The sequence below is a fragment of the Chiloscyllium plagiosum genome, chromosome 51 (assembly GCF_004010195.1).
Source record: "Chiloscyllium plagiosum isolate BGI_BamShark_2017 chromosome 51, ASM401019v2, whole genome shotgun sequence".
Taxonomy (NCBI): Eukaryota; Metazoa; Chordata; class Chondrichthyes; order Orectolobiformes; family Hemiscylliidae; genus Chiloscyllium; species Chiloscyllium plagiosum.
The window spans coordinates 1,059,708-1,076,685 of NC_057760.1; the positions used below are offsets into that span (position 1 = coordinate 1,059,708).

Below are 16,978 nucleotides of genomic sequence, written 5' to 3' on the forward strand. Positions count from 1 at the left end.
TCCCCCTCCCGTTCTCCCCCTCCCCTCCTCCCCTCCCCCCACTTAGGAATAGAGCTGTATTCCTGATGGAGGGCTTTTGCCCGACATGTCAATTTTCCTGCTTCTCGGACGCTGCCTGATCTGTGCTTTTCTAGCACCACTCTGATCTAAACTCTGGTTTCCAGGATCTGCAGTCCTCACTTTTGCCTAGTATGTACCATCTACAAGATGCACTGCAGAAAGGCTGGTAATACAGCATCTTCGAAACCTGCTACCACTACCAGCTAGGACAAGGACGGTATCAACATAGGGTCACCAGCCCCTCCAGGTTCCCCTCTATGCCACTCCCCATCCTGAGTTGGAAATGTATCAACATTCCTTCACTCCTGATGAAGGGCTTTTGCCCGAAACGTCGATTTTCCTGCTCCTCGGATGCTGCCTGAAGTGTGCTTTTCCAGCACCACTCTAATCTTCACTGCCGCTGGGTCAAACTGCTGGAATTCCCTCGCTCATGGCATTGTGAGTCTACCAACAGCACGTAGACTGCAGTGGTTCAAGTATACAGCTCTGTATCTCCTTCCCAAGGGCAGTAAGAGATGGGCAGTAAATGCTGGCCCAGCTTGTGATGCCTGGGCCCTTGGATGAATAAAAAATATTAACTGAAACAAGCACAAAGTGCTGCCAAAACTCAGGTCTGACAGCATCTGTGGAGAGAAAGCAGAGTCAATGTTTCAGTGACCCTTCCTTCAGAACAGTACATTGGGCTCGCACTGTGTTATACATTGTGTTCTTTCCACAAATATTGTCCGACTTGCTGACTTTCTCCAGCATTTGCTGATGTTTGTTTCAGATTTTCAGCAGCTGCAGTATTTTGCAGTTATTTTAACATTTCACATCTTTGTTTCTCCTTTATCATCATTGACACAGCCTTCATCTTTGGGCCTGAGCACTTTCTCGATCTGTTCCACTTGTTGCTCCTTCTCTGTTGACAGCATATTTCCAGCTCCTTTCAGTTTTGAAGAACAGTTGTTCTGGACTTTGAAGTATTAATTCTGTTTCTGACACCACAGCTACTGTCGCATTTTAGATTAGATTAGATTACTTACAGTGTGGAAACAGGCCCTTCAGCCCAACAAGTCCACACCGACCCTCCGAAGCGCAACCCACCCAGACCCATTCCCCTACATTAACACCTTCACCTTACACTACAGGCAATTTAGCATGGCCAATTCTCCTAATCTGCACATTTTGGACTGTGGGAGGAAATCAGAGCACCTGGAGGACCATTTGCTGAGTTTCCCCAGCATTCTCAGTTGGTTTCAGATTCACAGCATTTTGCTTTTCTAGAACTGACAAAGTCCTCAATTTCCTTCATCTCTAAAATGAATTAAAGCCCTCTGTTCGCCCTTTTTGTTTTCTTTTTCTCCTCTGAGAACCACGATGGGGTTGTGACCATGTGATAAATATGGAGACCACAGGGTTAGTGCACTTCCACTGCCCCAATTGCGTCTCCTCTGGATTTCAAAATCCTTTGTATGTGGACCATCTGTTTTGGAGTTGGAGGACCCTGTCAAAACTCCAACTAAGCAGTAGTTATTGCTGAATACGTTTGTGCAATTGACAGTGCTGTCGTGTTTTGTGCACCATCGTTGGTGGCTGTGTTTCAGCTGCTTTGCCCCAAGCACTGGAATTCCCTCCCTTAAACTTCTCGTGTCTTCTCCCATTAAAGACTAGGCTTAAGACCTATCTTTGACTTTGTGTCAGCTGTCCCAATACTTCCTTGTTAGCCTTGGCTTCTGGTTTTCTCACTGAAATGCCATGGACCTTGCAGAAAATTTAAGGTGTTATATCAAGTGTTGCTGTTGCTGTAACAGTGTCGTGTTAGGTGATCCTGTTCAAAATCAGTCATCATTTCAGTACTGGATTGCCAGAAACGTTTAACACCATCAGCGGCAAATGAAGTTACTTGACGCACATGTGAAAGTCAAAAGACTGTAACATTAACTTACATGGTTGGGGAAATTTTATAAGAGATCTGTGAATTGTACGCTTAAGCATCTGGACTGTTGAGTCTGTGCTGTCCTGTGAATGAAGATCTGATTCTCGAGTTAAGTACAACTCCAAGTGGCAAACTGTTTGACTTCTGTTTTCAAGTGACCCCTTGGAATAAGTTGACTTGGCTTTTATGGTTAATTTTGTCTTGCTTCAGGTTTAGTGCGTGTCTTTAGCCTTTTCTAAGTTTTTGAATTCATGAGCATTATGGCAAAAACAGCATTGACATATGCATAAGTCTATATTATCCAGTAATAACTGATGTCGACACTCAGATCAATGCTGGTATAGAGAAGATGTAGATTAATGATGCCCACAACAGACTCCGTAAATACAACTGGGAAATTTTGCACCAAAATCTTTACTCATTCATGCAACAGACCATGAATGGACAGAAACACAGTACAACAAGCCATAGATATTAGACAGCGACAAACACAGAAAATGAAAAAACTAGACCTACAGAAAAATACTAGGCAAACTTACACAAAATAACAACACTGACAACACAGAAGGATAAAAAACTTATCTGACCAACCCTTAACAGACACTGAAAAAGCTGTCTCAGTAAGAGGATTAAATTACAACTTCCAGGATGCAGACAAGGAAGATTTCTTCGCAGCATTAGAAACAACAGTGAAAGGCAACCAACTCACAGAAGAAACCCAGCAAGCCATCAGGCAGGTAGTCGCACTGACATTAAGCAGGAAAAAGGAAGGAAACATACTCGATGCACAAGAAAGGAAAGCCCTAGAAATAACTAAAAAAAAATTGTTATCCTACCTGCAGACGAAGAATGCTTGACAGTCATCTTAAATTAAAGAGACCACATTGAGAAAGTAAACACACTACTTACAGATGCCAACACTTACCAACAAATGGCGATAGACCCAACCCCACAACTAGAGAACTGAAACACAGTCCTACTCAGAAAAACTTCAGAAATCTGGAGAAATAAATAAGACCGACTTCCAAAAAATGTAACCAGACGGATCCAACATAATGCTCCTCTACGGATTACCCAAAATTCACAAACCAGGATCCATCCTCAGACCTGTAGTCTCACTACCTGGAACACCAACTCGCAGAATGGCCAAGGAGCTACAGCAAAGACTAAAACACTTAGGAGGAGACTCACCACTCCACTCAAGAATTCCTGAAGATCATCAAAGACTCCGAGATAGAAGAGGATGAAATAATGGTCTGCTTTGATGTAACAACCCTGTTCACATGCATCAACATTAACTTGGCCAAGGAAACACTGACTACACTATTAGAAGACCCAAAGACACATACACCACACGCCACTTACTTCAACAGCAAGGAAGTCAAGCTAGTGGACGTATACCTTACTACCCACTTCACCTTCAACAACAAAACCTACAAAGCATGGCATTCCAACCAGAACTCTATCAATAAACACATTGACTTGGATCCCATTTACCATCCTTGAGAAAAAGAACAGGAAATGTCATCAACATAAAAAGTGGTGTCACCGAGGAAATGATATCGCCAACCCAAGTAAACCTAAACATATAAGTAGAAAGCAGGAAACACCAGCATTGCTTCGTCCAGAGAATCATTGAAGATGTTACCTAGTAAGATGGCGAAATGTCTGAGAATGAACCTTCCAGCTCAGTGAGCAAACCTACATCCAATACCTCAACCTGAGCTACAAATCTTCTCAAAGTTCGCTAATGTGCAAAATTATTGATGTGGTCAGGGTACTCACCAGGATGCATCTAGGTGCTCCATATTGGCGCTGAGGGATGGATGCTTTTGGTATAAGCACCAGTAATTAAATTCTGTATCTTTGGCGCATTAGTAAATTTTACAGCAGATTTAATTGAATTAATAGAGACCAAGTCTGCCCAATAGCAATGGATAACTATGGAACATAAGTTGGAAGATTTAAGTCTGGATAAAGATGAAAGAAATGTCAGTATGTCGAGGGTTAATTAGGTGTTGAATGCCCTACTCAAAATATTGATGTAGGCAGTTTTTAATGGAGTAGTGATGTTATAATTCAGATGGGCATGAGCTGGCATAGGCAGATGGGCTAAATGTCATGTCTGTGCTGTAAAACTGAGATTCCCAAAGCAGGGTGATGGTCCAAAAGATTTGTCACAGGAATGAACAAGATTCCACATTAGCACAGGCAATTAATAGTGCTCACCATTAATTTCAGTAAGGACAGTGTGTAATCCACAAGAGATATGTCATACCCACAGCCTGCCACAAGGTGAGAGGTTTTCACTGTGTCAGGAGCAAGAATAAAAACCTGGAACATGCACGCACGTTGAATCCTTGGAACGTGACCAGTTCTGAGGACTGCTTTCTCTTTCCTTGGATTTTTGCTTTAGCTTTTTCCATTCAGTGTTAACTGCAGCGAAGTGAGCAGACCTGTTGCCTTGAAGTCAGTTCCACTTCTTATAAGTCTCTGTGCACTGCTGAGGGGGTGCTACACTGTGGATAAGACAAGGGCCTAGCAACCCTCACATTGACATTGAAGATTCTCTGGCATTACTTTGAAGAGGAGCAGGGAAATTATTCCTGGTGTCTAGGCTGACATTTAACCTTCGGTCAACCTCAGACGAGCAGCTTATCTGCTCATTACGATATTGCTAATTGCTGGAGCTTGTTTGACATAAGTTGACAGCCCCATTTAAATAATGCACTGCACTTCAAAAGTACTTTGGAATGTTGGTGTTCTGTGATTGAGCCCTACCTGACCCCTGTAAGGCCACACTGCTCCAATACCAACATAGAGTTTCCAGGATGATGCCCTGCATTTCTCCCAACATAAAGTGACCACAGGCTGGACACACAACAGCACAGGTGCACACCTACAGGCTGGACCCATGATAGACCAGTCACCGAATTCTACACTGAACAAAACTGCACAAATGCAGTTACAGACTGAACACTGCACAGCAGGATGGAGCAGATCCACCTGGGCAAGAAATATCCAAATAGTATGTCCAGACAACACTTCATATTCAAAAAGGCTGATTTTGTGAATTTCACAAGCTAAGCTCACCTATTGAACATAGAAATATCAGGGCAATGCAAAGACCTAAGGGGCAACTTTATCACACAGAGGGTAGTGCATATATGGAACAAGCCGCCAGAGGAGGTGGTGGGGGCTGCTACAATTACATTTAAAAGGCATCTGCATGGGTACATGAATAGGAAGGGTTTAGACAGATATGGGCCAAATGCTGCCATTTCTCTAGGGGGCAGGATTTCAGGGCTTGGGGAGCATATCTTTAAGGTGAGATGAGAAACATTTTAAAAAATACACGAGGGTCAATTTTTTTAACATAGTGGTTCTTCTGTGGAATGAGTGAATGCGGGTACAGTTACAACATTTAGAAGATGCCTGGATAAGTACATGAATAGGAAAGGTTTGGAGGGAGATGGGTCAAGCGCAGGCAGGTGGGACTAGTTTAGTTTGAGATTACATTTGGTACAGACTGGTTTGACTGAAGGGTCTGTTGCTGTGCTGTATGACTCTAACTGAGCGACTCTAACTGGGCAACTCCCAACCAGAAGTTTCCAAGTAAAATTCCTGCCTCTCCGTGATATCCAGGATCAATTGGAGCCCTGTTTAGGGAGGCTGGTTTGGAGGGGATGGGCAGTGATTGGCACTCATCGTCTGTAGAACAATGAAAATATATTTGCAAAGGGTAGGTAGATGTATTCAATATTCTAAGGGACATTGAATGTAAACTGATATTATACAGCAATAAAACTACATAATAGTTCACAGGAATTCATCTAATGACTTCAGTGGTGTATGTAAGCCAGATGGTTGGTGAGCTTAGGCTGGATGTTTTTCCCAACATTTGATTCCTTTCGTTTCTCCATGTTGGGGACATGAGAGTCTGTCCCTATGATTACTGCCTTCTAGATTGTGATGCCAGTGTCGTTTTTGATTTGTGTTGTGATGTGTTTTGTTTTCTACTTACTTGTGACTGATTTGTAAAAGTTGCTTTTGAATCCAGGACCTGGCTTGTTTAGGTATTTTGGGCCACGTCCAGGATTCAGGAACTTGGACGCACTACGCCACAAGACGGCCTTAATGCTGTCACCTTGGGGTTGAATGTTTTCCTCGCTTACGGGAGCTTGTACCTTTTTTAATTACGCATTTGTATGCTTTCTATTACAGAGGCGACAGAGGACGTGGCCGTGGACGTTTTGGTGCACGGGGTGGTCCAGTTGGGGGGTACGTGTCACCAGAGAGTCGTTTGCTAAAGATTTTTCCTGTTACAATCCAGATTTTATTAATTTGAAGCTTTTTATTTCCCTGATGTAAACAGGTTCAGACCATTCGTCCCTCACATCCCGTTCGACTTTTATGTGGTAAGTCACTGTACCTTTTCTCAGCACTTTGCAGCCAGTGAACCGATATTGACACGCAGTAACCAATTGTTAGCCAATTGGTACACAGTAAGGTCCCACAAACGGCTGTATGATAATGACTAGATCATCCATTATTTAGTGAGTTGTTGGGCTGAATATTGATCTAGATGTGTGGGCCTTTCTTTGAGTGGTTACCATGGGCTCCTTTACCTCTGCCTGAGAGTGGAGGTGCCGGTGTTGAGCTGGGGTGGAAAAATTGTAGTCCGATTGGTTTATTTGAAATCACAATCTTTTGGAGCACTACTGCTTTGTCAGGTTAAGTGGAGGGAAGTGCACAGCACTGAATTTATTTGCAGAGAGCTAATGGCAAGATAATTTCAGGTAATTGAGAGTGGTCATCCCTTCCCTTGCTTTTCAGCAGTTGACACTTTTGATCGCCTGCTATTCAGCCTGTCGACATGTGTTCACACTATTGTGCTTACCTTTCAACACACTTAGTTTAACCACGTTGGTTGCTTTTGGATATTGCACATTGTGTTATATTCGTGCTTTGTCCATGTCAGTTGAGAACAAACTGGTTATTTGACTTCATTTGCCTGCCAAGTTTTGCTTTTCCAAATGGATAAGTTGGTGTTATCCCCTCACAGTGTGAAATGGCCTTTCCCCGAGTGAAGCCTGCCCCTGATGAAACTACTTTGAGTGAAGCCTTACTGAAGCGGAACCAAGATCTGTCCCCCACTCCATCGGAGCAGGTAAGAATATCGAAGAGTAGGGGCAGATTAATGGCCACCTCTTAACAGCACATGCTCAAACTAACTTATCAAAGAGCAGTATCCACCAGAAATGGCGCATACAGTCCTTTGGGGCTGTGGTTTACTCAACAGACATGAGCGGGTATGTCAGTGCAGATCCGATGAGTTTCCATATGGGATATTGCTGCTGCACTAGAGGGAGATAATGGCCTAGCGATATAATCACTAGACTGTTAATCCAGAGATCCATGTATGTGGAGCACTGCAGAATTGCTAATGTTGTCCCCTTGTTTAAGAAGGGTAGCAGGGATACACCAGGTAATTACAGACTGGTGAGCCTGACTTCAGCAGTAGGGAAGCTGCTGGAGAAGATACTGAGGGATAGGATCTATTCCCATTTGGAAAGAAAATGGGCTTATCAGTTATAGGCAGCATGGTTTTGTGTGGGCAAGGTCATGTCTTACCAACCTAATAGAATTCTTTGAGGAGGTAACAAAGTTGGTTGGGGTGGGGGGGGCTGTAGATGTCATTTACATGAACTTTACTAAGGCATTTGATCAGGTTTCCCCATGGTAGGCTGATGGCGAAGGTGAAGTCACATGGGGTCCAGGGTGTACTAACCAGATGGATAGAGAACTGGCTGGGCAACAGGAGACAGAGTAGTAGTGGAAGGGAGTTGCTCAAAATGGAGACTTGTGACCAGTGATGTTCCACAGGGATCCGTGCTGGGACCATTGTTAGTTATGATATATATAAATGATCTGGAGGAAGGTATTCGTTGCCTGATTAGCAAGTTTGCAGATGACCCTAAGATTGGTGGAGTAACAGATAGTGAAGGGGACTGTCCAAGAACACAGCAGAATCTAGATAGATTGGAGAGTTAGACAGAGAAATGGCAGATGGAGTTCAATTCAGGCAAATGCGAGGAGATGTATTTTGGAAGATCCGATTCAAGAGCAAGCTATACAGTAAATGGAAAAGTCCTGGGGAAAATTGATGGACAGAGAGATCTGGGTGTTCAGGTCCATTGTTTCCTGAAGGTGGCAACGCAGGTCAGTGAAGTGGTCAAGGTGGTACATGGCATGAAAAACAGAGGTTGAGGGAAGGGGAAGGGGGGGACCTGATTGAGGTCTACAAAGAAGCCCCCCCCCCAGCGAGGGACTCAGTTACTAGGGGTCACAAGTTCAAAGTGAGAGGGGAAAGGTTGAAAGGAGATATGTGGGGAAAGTCCTTTACGTAGAGGGTGGTGGGGGCCTGAAATGCGTTGCTAGCAGAGCCGGTAGGGGCGGGAACGATAGCATTATTAAAGATGTATCTAGACCATTGCATGAATGTTCAGGAAGCAGAGGGATACGGATCTTTGGAAAATGGGTGACAGGTTTAGATAGAGGATCAGTATCGGTGCAGGCTTGGAGGGTCAAAGGGCCTGTTCCTGTGCTGTAATGTTCTTTGTTCTTTGTTATTCATGATATGGAGGCTGGGATTTTAATCGTGCCAGGCAGATGCTGGACTTTGAATTTAATAAAATTCTAGAATTAGCAGTCCAATGATGACCATAAATCCATTGTCGATTGTTGGAAAAACCCATCTGGTTCATGAATGTCCTTCAGGGAAGGAACTCTGCCATCCCTACCTGGTCTGGCCTACATGTGACTTCAGATCCACAACAATGCGGTTAACTCTTAACTGCCCTCTGGGCAATTAGGGACGGGGTAATAATACTGGTCTAACCAGCGACTCCCTCATCCCATGAATGAATGAATAAAACAGGTGCCTCTCCCTGTCACTCCCATCGGCAATACCTGACGACTCCCAGTGAGTAAAGGAGCACCTTCTGCCACTAGCATATGCTGGATCCCCAATCTACTGGAGTCCCAAAGCTGCTGCTGTTCAGGTTAACCTCTCCCACTTGCTTATGAAATGTGGAGCTAGAGAGTCAGCCTGGCTGACTGCATACTTCCAAGACTTTGGTAGATTGCTAACAAATGACACCTTTGTTATTTCTCTTTGGAATGAGGTGACCGCAACCTAACCGCCCCAGGTTTTCTGTGCTGGTTTCTTCCACTACAGATACTGGAAAGGCCGAGAGCTTGAGAACTTCCTGCTGCCATTGATATGGCCAGGAGGCAGAAAGTTCAGCACTTGTAGCCATCATGTTATGCAAGTGTTTGAAATCAATCTGTCACTGAGCAATAGTGTTAATCTAGCTATCACTGTTTCCTAGGCTTCCATACTGTCCTTAGTGACCAAGATTAACAATGTGATCGACAATCTGATTGTGGCTCCAGGCAACTTTGAAGTGGTAAGTTGCACAACTTCTCTCTCTCTCACAGGGCATGAGGGGTAAGTGGCAAAATGATATTGAGATAGAAAAGCATCTGGAATTGTATTGAATGATCCAGCATTCCTTTTGTATTCTTCATTTTATATTCAGTTCCTCTCCTTAAAAAGGACAGCACCCCATGAGCTGCCTGGAGATGTGCTGTACCTACACACTCATGCACCAGAGCAGTGAAATCTGCCTGCACGTTGGAATTCTGCAGTCAGTCTCTGTTTAAGTAATATTCTGCTTTCTTATTCTTCCTGCCAGCTTCAATCTTCCCAGTCGTGCACCACTCTGCCACCACTCTCATTATGTCCAAAAGCGTCTGCAATTTCCTGGTGTCTTTTTCAGAACATCCATCCTACTTATCTCAATGTCACCTGTAAATTTTGTTCCCTTTCTCTGTCTGAAGTAAGTTGTGAAAAGGTGAAGGCCCAATATGCACCCATGCAAGCCCCCATTCGTCATGTTTGACTAGTCAGACAAAGACCTGTTTCTGTTCCCTGTTTACTGCCTGAGGGCTGACCTGCTATCCATTATAACGTGTTACTCCTCCACACCGTGAGCTTTTATTTCTTGCTTTGGTGTGATATCAAATGCCTTGTGGAAATCCAAGTCTGATTATGTCTATGAGTTCCCCTTTATCTAAAGTCTGTGCTACTTTTAAAGAATTCCAGCAAATTGATCGTGTGATTTTCCCTTTGACAAAGCCGGACTTTGTTTCTCAAAGCGTGCAGCTGTAATCTCTCATGATCAACTCTAGCACATTCCCCATGACAGGCCTTTAGAATAACTGGCGTAAAGTTAGCTGTTCTCTTGAACTGAGAGGTTATATCTGCTACTTTCTGGTCAAATGGAACTTTTCTTGAATGTGGGGATTTTGGACCATCAGTACCAATGTGTCTGCTCCCTGGTTAGCAACCTATTTTAAGGCTGTAGGCTGAGGGCCCTCTGGACCCAGAGACATGTTAGCCTACAGTTCCAACAGTTTACTTGGTACCACTTCTCTTGTGATTGCAATTCCATGAGGTTTCTCTCTCGCTTCCACCTCCTGATTTACTGCAATGAATGGAATTTTTTTTGTAACTTGTATAGTGAAACCAGACGCTGTGTTGTGATGTTCCAGTGCTACTTTATGGCTATGCTTTGTTGTAATTAAATGTTGAATCGATTTTGTAACCCTGTCTTCTGTCTCTAAAGCAAATTGAGGAAGTGCGTCAAGTTGGCTCCTACAAGAAAGGAACAATGATGACCGGCCATAATGTTGCTGATCTTGTTGTCATCCTAAAGATCTTGCCAACTTGTGAGTACTGTCAACAGATCAAGAAAGTGCCTTCGTTACAGTCATTTCATAGTTGTATTGTTTTTAGGACTCTCTGTCAGGATTATGTTGTCAAAGTTCTGGGTCTAATTCTACCCTGTTGCTGTTATTGTATCTCCTAACCCAGAAGGCTACTGAATTTCCATGCAATCCTGATGTGATTTGCTTCCTCATACGATTTTGTCACCCAGTCCTTGGGCTTGGTTCTAATAATGCGTTCCTTAAGGTCACAGTGTTTAACAGCAAATCCCTAACATACAGGGCTCTTACCTTAGCCAGTCAGGGTGGAGGGGTGATTGTTAGCTCATTTGTCTGTTACGTTAACTGCCTCTTGTTACAACACCTAATTATACTGAAAATAATCGCCATGGTTTAGTCACCATGAACCGGCCTTATTGAAAAAGTTAATTCCTCTGTCCACAAACTTCCACATATGGTCTGTAGGGTTTTTTTTTTTTTTTGAACCAATCTGTTCAAACACGTTGTGATGCATCTCTGTGGCAGACAGGACTTGAACCCAGAAAGTTCACTTTCTCCTCTTAGAGTCTCAGAGATGTGCAGCACAAAATAGACTCTTCGGCCTAACTTGTCCATGCCGACCAGATACCCTAATTTAATCGAGTCTCATTTGTCAGCAGTTAGCCCATATCCCTCTAAGCTCTTCCTATTCATGTCCCCATCCAAATGCCTTTTAAATGTTGTAATTATACCAGCCTCCACCACTTCCTCTGGCAGCTCATTCCATACATACATTACCATCTGCATGAACATGTTGCCCCTTCGATCCCTTTTAAATCTTTCCCCTCTCACCTTAAATCTATACCCTGTAGTTTTGACTCCTCTACACTGGGGAAAAGACCTTGGCAATTCACCCTGTCCAACCCCCTCATGATTTTATAAACCTCTTTCAGGTTACTCCTCAGTCTCTGACGCTCCAGGGAAAATAGTCCCAGCCTATTCAGCCTCGCCCTATAGCTCAAACCCTTCACCTCTGGCAACATCTTCGAATCTTTTCTGAACGCTTTCGTGTTTCGCAACATCTTTCCTAAAGCAGATAGACCAGAATTGAATGCTTTATTCCCTGGTTCTATTCTTAATACATTGAAGTAATTGTACTTAGTATGTCAATGTCTCACACGTCATTCCATGTACCTTGTAGTTTCTCAAAGCCTTTCCTCCTATATGGTAACCTGATGTGGAGGTGCTGGTGTTGGACTGGGGTGGACAAAGGCAGAAGTCACACGACACCAGGTTATAGTCCGACAGGTTTATTTGAAATCACAAGCTTTCGGAGCGCTGCTCCTTTGTCAGGTGACTGGATGAAAGAGCAGTGTTCTGAAAACTTATGATTTCAAATAAATCTGTTGGACTATAACCCGGTGTCACGTGACTTCTGACTATTCTAATCCTACCAAGTGGCTCGTTCACTCACACTTGGTGCTCAGTCTCGGGCCATTCATTCTAGACACTCCAGGACTAGACACTCCAGGAACAAAATCCTGGAAATGCCCAGCAAGTTGTCCAGCACCTGAACAAAGGAATCATTGTTCTGAGGGAGGATCTGCGTTTCACTTTTCATATTTTGTCTGGACATGCCACTGTTCAGCGTGTAACCACCTGTCCAATAATTGCCTTCAGATAAAATGTAATTGTGTTTTTTGTTAATTTCCCCTTTGCCCTCAGTGGAAGCTGTTGCTGCCCTGGGTAACAAAGTGGCAGAAACCCTCCGGGCCCAGGAGCCCTCTGAGAGTAAGTGCTTGCTAATCTTGTCTCTTCAGTATTCACTTTACCGTTTGTAGCTTTTCGTTCTAGTCAATTTTCAGGTTGTGATTGAGGAAGCTGACTGGCTTTATCTGGTATGAAATGTTGTGACTAAACCACGATGAACGATAGGGACTCGTGGGTCACCTGCTGTTGTCCCCAGAAAGTCACGATGGAAAAATCCCAGTGTGCTGCTGGTGTCACTATTGGACCTACAGTTACTGGAGCTTGTGACTAGTCCCATAATGGACTTGGCTGAGAGATCTAATACTTGACACTGTCATGTCCATTATTTGTGACATATTGCAGATAAATTTGTTAAAATATCTTCACTGCGGTCCCGGCAATGAAACTCCTCCCATTGAGAGCAGGAGGCGAACTGACTGTTAAAAGTTCAGTGAGAAGCAGTCCTCTGAACTCAGATGTGCAAGAATCTTTATTGCCACCAGGAATGTGGTTTGACCTGTCACTAAGTTTCTAGATTAGAGTGGTGCTGGAAAAGCACAGCAGTTCAGGCAGCATCTGAGGAGCAGGAAAATCAACGTTTCAGGCAAAAGCCTTTCATCAGGCATACAGCTCTATTACTGGTGAAGGGCTTTTGCCTGAAATGTCGATTTTCCTGCTCCTCGGATGCTGCCTGACCTGCTGTGCTTTTCCAGCACCACTCTAATCTAGACTCTGGTTTCCAGCATCTGCAGTCATTGTTTTTACTTGTCACTTAGTTTGTAATGAGCACAGTCCTGACATCAAACTGGACTTGGTCTGGATGGGAGTGGGAGATGTGAAAGAGAGAATTAGCAAACTCGCTATGAGAGCACAGTTGCTGTGAGTAATGCTTTCTTGGTGTTAACTGATATAATGCATGGTTGCAATTATCTCTCCTTTATCTTGTGTCTGATCTCTTGTCACTCAGCATTTGAGAGGTCAGGGGCTCAGTGGGGAAGTGAATGATAGAAACCTTTGCTGTCACCTGGAGTAGGTATGCATAGTGACATTCTACCCCTGTGTAAAGGCACCACTAGATCTACAATGGGGGAGTCAGTGTGATGGTGAAACCATTGGAATTAAAGCCAGAGGCCCAGGTTCATGTCGACGGGTAATCCCATTGTGACAGCTGGCAAATTTTAAATTCAGTTATTAAATCTACAATAAAAAGATAATCTCAATGATCATGAAACTGTCATTAACTGTTATTTAAAAACTCATCCTGCTCAGTAATGTCCTTCAGAGAAGGAAAGCTGCAGCCTTATCTGGGCAGCCCAGTGTGTAACTCCAGGCCCTCAGCAATGTGTTGACTATTAACTGCCCACTCCAAACCAGAGCAATGTAGCCTCGACAATTAATGTTGGCCTTGGCAGTGATGTCCATATCCCATGAAAGAATACTTGCTGAAAAGGAAATCTCTGCTATCAGCTGGGAAGGAGACAACTCGACCAGGGCCCAACTCCTGATTGACGTTTAGTGACTTTTCCTCAAACAGGCTGGCATTGGGTCAATATCTCTGCGCTTGACCAGTGTTCCCCAGCACTTGGTACCTGAAAGGACAGGAGGCACCTCGGTCTCCATATCCCTGAGATGTATCCCTTTTCGGGATCCAAAGTAGGAAATTGATGGGGCAGTGGTGTTGAATTGCTGCTTGGTTTTATTGGAGCTGTATTATTATAGTCGAGCTGAACAATTGCCTTCTCAGGGAAGCTGTGTATTTGTCAGTCAGTGTTAAAAACCATTTAGTGTGTGACTGCATCAAACCTAACCGTTCTCTACTTGCTTTCAGTTCTCACTATGATCACCAATGAGACTGGTTTTGAGATCAGCTCTCCTGATGCCACTGTCAAAATTCTCATCACCACAGTCCCACCCAACCTACGTAAGCTTGACCCAGAGCTCCATTGTAAGTATTCTTACTGCATATAAACTTTCTGAAAACTTCAGCCTATCGTTTAACCTGTCCGATAAGGCACATTTCCCAAAACGTACGGCAAACCCTGAACCAACATAGCTGCTGACTGTGGTGAGCGTGCCCCAATCGTTCAGAGGGTATAAACCCAATCCTGCCGACCATGTGGGAGACTGATCAGAGGGTATTAACCCCAATCCTGCCGACCATGTGGAAGACTGATCAGAGGGTATAAACCCAATCCTGCTGACCATGTGGGAGACTGATCAGAGGGTATAACCCCAATCCTGCCGACCATGTGGAAGGCTGATCAGAATCTTCTGCTGTGCTTTAAAATAACCAGGCACGCCGCCTTACTGAAGGCACAGACAGATCCTCACTCTCATTGCAAGCCAGTACCCTCAACAATACGGCATTCCCTCAGGATATCACTGGGAATATTCATCCTGGACGTTTACACTCTGCCACTGACCTTGAACTCCAGACCAGATTCTGAGTATGGCCCCAGTGCTACCCACTTGTAGTGCTCAGAACTTAAGCTCTGGAGTGCAGTCCATCGAATGGCATTGACCCTTGGACTGCTCAGTCACGGTTTCTGCTGCTTTTCAGTTGTAAATAACTCCGCTTACAATCCATTAGGTTGGAAATCCGTGCAGGTTCCACACCTGGAGCTTGGTGCAGTTTTCCTCTTCTCTACCAATTCTTGCCCACACTCCCTGAGTGCTTGGGTCATAACATCATTGAGAGTGAGTTGCGTATGTATTCATTATCCAAGATGATCAAGGCGTGGAAATTTCATGGTATGCGAGTTGCTATCCGTGGATTTGGGGATAACTTTTTTTATCCAGTGAATGCAGTTAGTGACATAAAGCTGTGGGAGGAAGATTCTAATTCCGTTGTTCGCATGTACCCTCCAGCAGGGAGTCAGCAGATAACAAACAGCCACCACCGTCACCACTGCTGATTCTCACCTGAACTAGCCCAAGATTGTTGTATCACTGGTCCCAACAGAGTTCAGAACGAAACTTGGAACCCACTGATTTCTGTGCCCTGGTGCTGAAACACTGGGGAAGTTTCTTAAATTAAATGGTCACTTTTAAAGTCTGTCTCACTTTAATAGTGTCAGGCTCTTGGGCTAGGTTTTAATGAGTTAATGAAGAACAGAATGGAATTGGTCGATTCATCAGGGCTGTTGGTGCAGGTTGTTCACCCTGGTACTTGCTGCATTAACCCCAATTTCCCTCCTGTCTTCAAATCCTGACAGGGTCCACTTTTCATATGATGTAAACATCATTAATGTTTGTCACTGTGTTTAATTCAGGCAGGATGGGATGTCACATCACAATCTGATTGTCCATCTTGACAACATACTGCAGACTGAAACACTGGAGATGTATTTCAAATTAAATATTCCTGTTTAAAACTTGTCTTCCACTCGTGAAATATGCGAGGTTTTTTTCTCTCTCTGTCTCGCGCTCTCTCTCTCTCTCTCATGCCTGCTCTCTCTCTCTCTCTCTCTCTCGCTCGCTCTCACTCTCGCTCTCACTCTCTGTTGCTAATCTTGTAACATTGCTTTACTTTCTAGTGGACATCAAAGTCTTGCAGAGTGCTCTGGCAGCAATCCGACACGCCCGTTGGTTTGAAGAGAACTCCTCTCAGTCCACGTGAGTCAGCATCTTATTCCACTGCTAGTGAAAGCCTGTCCTTTGGAAGTTGTGTCAAATGAATTCATTATTCTACGCCCCGGGAGTTAAGCTGCACTGATGGTAATGATTGAGTTGGTCTAACCCATTGGAATCAAGAGTTCATGCTTGGCTTTGTTCAACCAATACATTAATTATGTTTCCTAGTTTTAAATGTTCTGGCCATTTGAGGAGAAAAATTCCAGGGTGTAGAATGCAGCCTATTCCATTTCATGCACCTAATATCTGTGTTAGGTGCATCCAAGAGAGGCCAACACTGGCTAAATTAAACTTAGCTACACTCTCCCAGTAAACTCCTCCAAATCATGGTAGGTATAGATTCCAAACCCTTTCATTACTCTGTGCCTAACCTGACATCAAGTAAAGATCTCTCTGCAATGTCCCCTCAAATACTCCTAGGACAGGGACAGAATAGGATTAGAAACTAAGTAAAGCTCTCTCCAAATTGTCCTTGTCCCATCAAACACTCCCAGGGACAGGGACAGCATGGGATTAGATACAGAGTAAAGCTCTCTCTACACTGTCCCCCATCCCAGGACAGGGACAACACAGGGTTAGGTACAGAGTAAAGCTCCCATTACTCTTTGAAACAGGAAGTCAATTGTAATTAAAGCTACCTGTACTTTTTTATATACCTTGTGAAAAAAATGCCTTCATTCTTTTAAACTGAAAACAAAAGCTCACTTGGCACTGTTACCATCAAATCCTCCTGGACAGGGACAGTACAGGGTTAGCTGCTGAGTAAAACATCCTATATTTTTTTAAACATAAAGCAAATGTCTCGCAATCCTTTCTGCATCAGCCACTCCCAAGACAGAGACCGTG

At 43.9% G+C, this 16,978-nt stretch overlaps 1 protein-coding gene across 1 annotated transcript in view; it reads left to right on the forward strand.

Moving 5' to 3' along the window:
- LOC122544707 (interleukin enhancer-binding factor 2) overlaps positions 1 to 16,143 on the forward strand; it is a 17,378-nt gene extending 1,235 nt beyond the window's left edge. Inside the window, exons 2-9 of the mRNA XM_043683990.1 lie at positions 6,203 to 6,259; positions 6,354 to 6,396; positions 7,044 to 7,148; positions 9,373 to 9,450; positions 10,672 to 10,774; positions 12,476 to 12,541; positions 14,328 to 14,444; positions 16,036 to 16,143. Of these exons, the coding sequence (XP_043539925.1) occupies positions 6,203 to 6,259; positions 6,354 to 6,396; positions 7,044 to 7,148; positions 9,373 to 9,450; positions 10,672 to 10,774; positions 12,476 to 12,541; positions 14,328 to 14,444; positions 16,036 to 16,118 (652 nt within the window). The 3' untranslated portion in view covers positions 16,119 to 16,143. The remainder of the gene's footprint in view (positions 1 to 6,202; positions 6,260 to 6,353; positions 6,397 to 7,043; positions 7,149 to 9,372; positions 9,451 to 10,671; positions 10,775 to 12,475; positions 12,542 to 14,327; positions 14,445 to 16,035) is intronic.
- The last annotated feature ends 835 nt before the right edge of the window (positions 16,144 to 16,978 follow it).